General features: G+C 39.2%; 1 protein-coding gene across 1 annotated transcript in view; it reads right to left on the bottom strand.

Annotated features, from left to right (window-relative positions):
• ptpn18 (protein tyrosine phosphatase non-receptor type 18) overlaps window positions 1-2500 on the bottom strand; it is a 10208-nt gene that overhangs the window by 1162 nt on the left and 6546 nt on the right. The window contains exons 12-14 of the mRNA XM_080470424.1: window positions 2354-2406; window positions 569-685; window positions 1-8 (exon numbers count right to left, since the gene is read on the bottom strand). The exon at window positions 1-8 is cut by the window's left edge and continues 174 nt beyond it. Of these exons, the coding sequence (XP_080326550.1) occupies window positions 1-8; window positions 569-685; window positions 2354-2406 (178 nt within the window). The remainder of the gene's footprint in view (window positions 9-568; window positions 686-2353; window positions 2407-2500) is intronic.

Raw genomic sequence — 2500 nt, 5'->3', positions numbered from 1 at the left:
GCAGCATCCTGCAGACAAGCAGCGAGAGACTCAACAGCAAATAATCTGGAGCTTCAAAAAATTAAACCTAAATTAAACATTTGTCTCTAAAAAAGATAAAGTGAAAACAAAATGTCAGAGCAGATTGATGGAGAGCAAATGAAGAAAAAGAAGAGAGAGAAAAGAACCCAAGAACAGATGAAATTATACATCTTCCTCCTCTAACATCCAGATTATAGAACATCTTCCTCCTCTAACACACAGATTATAGAGCATCTTCTTCCTCTAACACACAGATTATAGAGCATCTTCTTCCTCTAACATACAGATTATAGAGCATCTTCTTCCTCTAACATACAGATTATAGAGCATCTTCCTCCTCTAACATCCAGATTATACAACATCTTTCTCCTCTAACATCCAGATTATAGAACATCTTCCTCCTCTAACATCCAGATTATAGAGCATCTTCCTCCTCTAACACACAGATTATAGAGCATCTTCTTCCTCTAACATACAGATTATAGAGCATTTTCTTCCTACTGGCTGTTGTAACTTGAGCCAACATCCAGATTATCCAGCGTTTTACCTGCTCTCACTGTGGGGGATGGTCGTTGGGTGGGCGGGGCTTGGCCCAGGTGGGTGTGGCTGTTTGTGCTTGTTGACGACGGCGTAGGTGTCACTCATCTCGACGGGCTGCGACAGTCTGAGTGCAAATAACAGAGTCAATGAGAAGCTCCTGTGTGTGCAGTCATCTGTTCATCCTCTCTTCCTCTAATCATTTCTTCTCAGCCTTCGTCACCTCCTCCTCCTCCTCCTCCGCTGCTCTTTTCTTTTCACCTCCTACTTCCTCACTTTCCTCCTTCAACGTTTTCTGTTCTTCTGTTTCATCTCTTCTCACTTCCTCACACCTCACCAGACTCTCATCCATCCATCCTTTCTCTCTCCACCTCCTCCTCCTCCTCCTCCTCCTCGGTTGCCATGGTAACTCGTTAACATATGGAAGGGTGAAACATCCCGTCGGTCTCTCTGCAGGCAGACTGATGCCTAGTTTGCGTTCCTCTGGTCGGGTCTGGAAGTTACTTAACCAGTTAGTTAGTTAGTCATCTTGTGGGCTGATTCATTAACAGGTTAAGTAATTCCCAGGTGATTTATTTTTGCTTTAGTTAGTTGTCGGGTTAGTTACCAAGTCAGTACGTTACCCAGGTTGGTCAGTTAGGGGTTTATTAGTTAGTTAACATAACATCGAAATTAGTGAGAAAGTTGGTTACTTGACATATTTCGAACCGGCTTAATCAGTTAGTAGGTTTTTAGTTACCAAGTCATTTAGATGTTAAGTTGTTTTTTCTGTTGCTGGTCATTTAGTTTCTAAGTTAGAAAGTTAACTGGATAACTTTTAGGTTAGTAAGTTACCGGATTAGTTACAAGGTTAGATAGTTTACAGAATTATTTGTTAGTTGTAGAGTAAATTAATTATTAAGTGATCTAGTTGATTGATTGAGACTAGTTAGTCATTGGGTAAGTTAGTTACAAATTTGTTCCTAATAGGTTCATTCCCAGGTTAGGTAATAAAAGGTTGATTGGTTACAAGGTTATTTTGTTTTGGGTTAGTTAGTTAGTTAGTTAGTTAGTTAGTTAGTTAGTTAGTTAGCTGCTGGGTAAGTTTCCAATTCAGAGCGTTGCAAGTTAATTAGTCACTGGGTTAGTTAAGGTAAATTTCCATCGTTTTTACCAGCTTAATGAGTTAGCAGGTTATTAGTTATCAAGTTGTTGTTTTTTGCCCTGGTCGGTTAGTTTCTCAGTCAAATACTAAACAGACAAGCTTTCAAGTTGGTCAGTTACAGGTGAATTAGTTATCGTTAACATAAATGGTTATTGTCTATATTGTTTAGCAGCTTAATCAGCAGGTTACCAGGGTGGATAGACTAGTTAATCGACTAGTTAGCCAATAGATAAATTTGTTTGTTAGGTTAGTTCCCAGATTGAGTCGTACAAAGTTGATTGGTTAGAAAGTCACCAAGGTAACAGGTTGTTTTCTTTTCATGTTAGTTACCAAGTCAGATAGTTGCAGGTTAATTTGTCACCGGGTTAGTTAGTTAACATAAGATAATTATGAAATAAGTGAGCTACCAGGTTAGGTTCCATATAATTTACCAGTTTAATCAGTTAGTAGGTTATTAGTTACCCAGTTGCTTGATTACCAAGTTGTTGTTTTTCTGTTTAGTTTCCAGTGTCGAGTTACCAGGTTGACCTATTTACTTTAATCGTTGTAGAGTTAATCAATTTGAAAGTGAGCTGAGTAATAGACTAGTTACTCCCTGGGTTAGTTACAGGTTGGTTAGTAACCAGGTTGGTTGGTTGGTTGGTTGGTTACCTGCTGGTGGAGGAGGCTGGTTTTGTGTCGTTGCTTCTGCCAGATTTCTTCAGCTGTAAAAAGGAAATGAAGAAACACATTTGTTTCGTTTTGCAAAGTTTGAAGCAACAAAGAACTCGACACGCTTTCCCACTTCCTCGCCGATCA

Source organism: Lipophrys pholis, assembly GCF_963383615.2.
Source record: "Lipophrys pholis genome assembly, chromosome: 8".
Lineage (NCBI taxonomy): Eukaryota > Metazoa > Chordata > Actinopteri > Blenniiformes > Blenniidae > Lipophrys > Lipophrys pholis.
The sequence above is the reverse complement of the archived record's forward strand: the minus strand, read 5'-3'. Positions and strand labels throughout refer to the sequence as shown.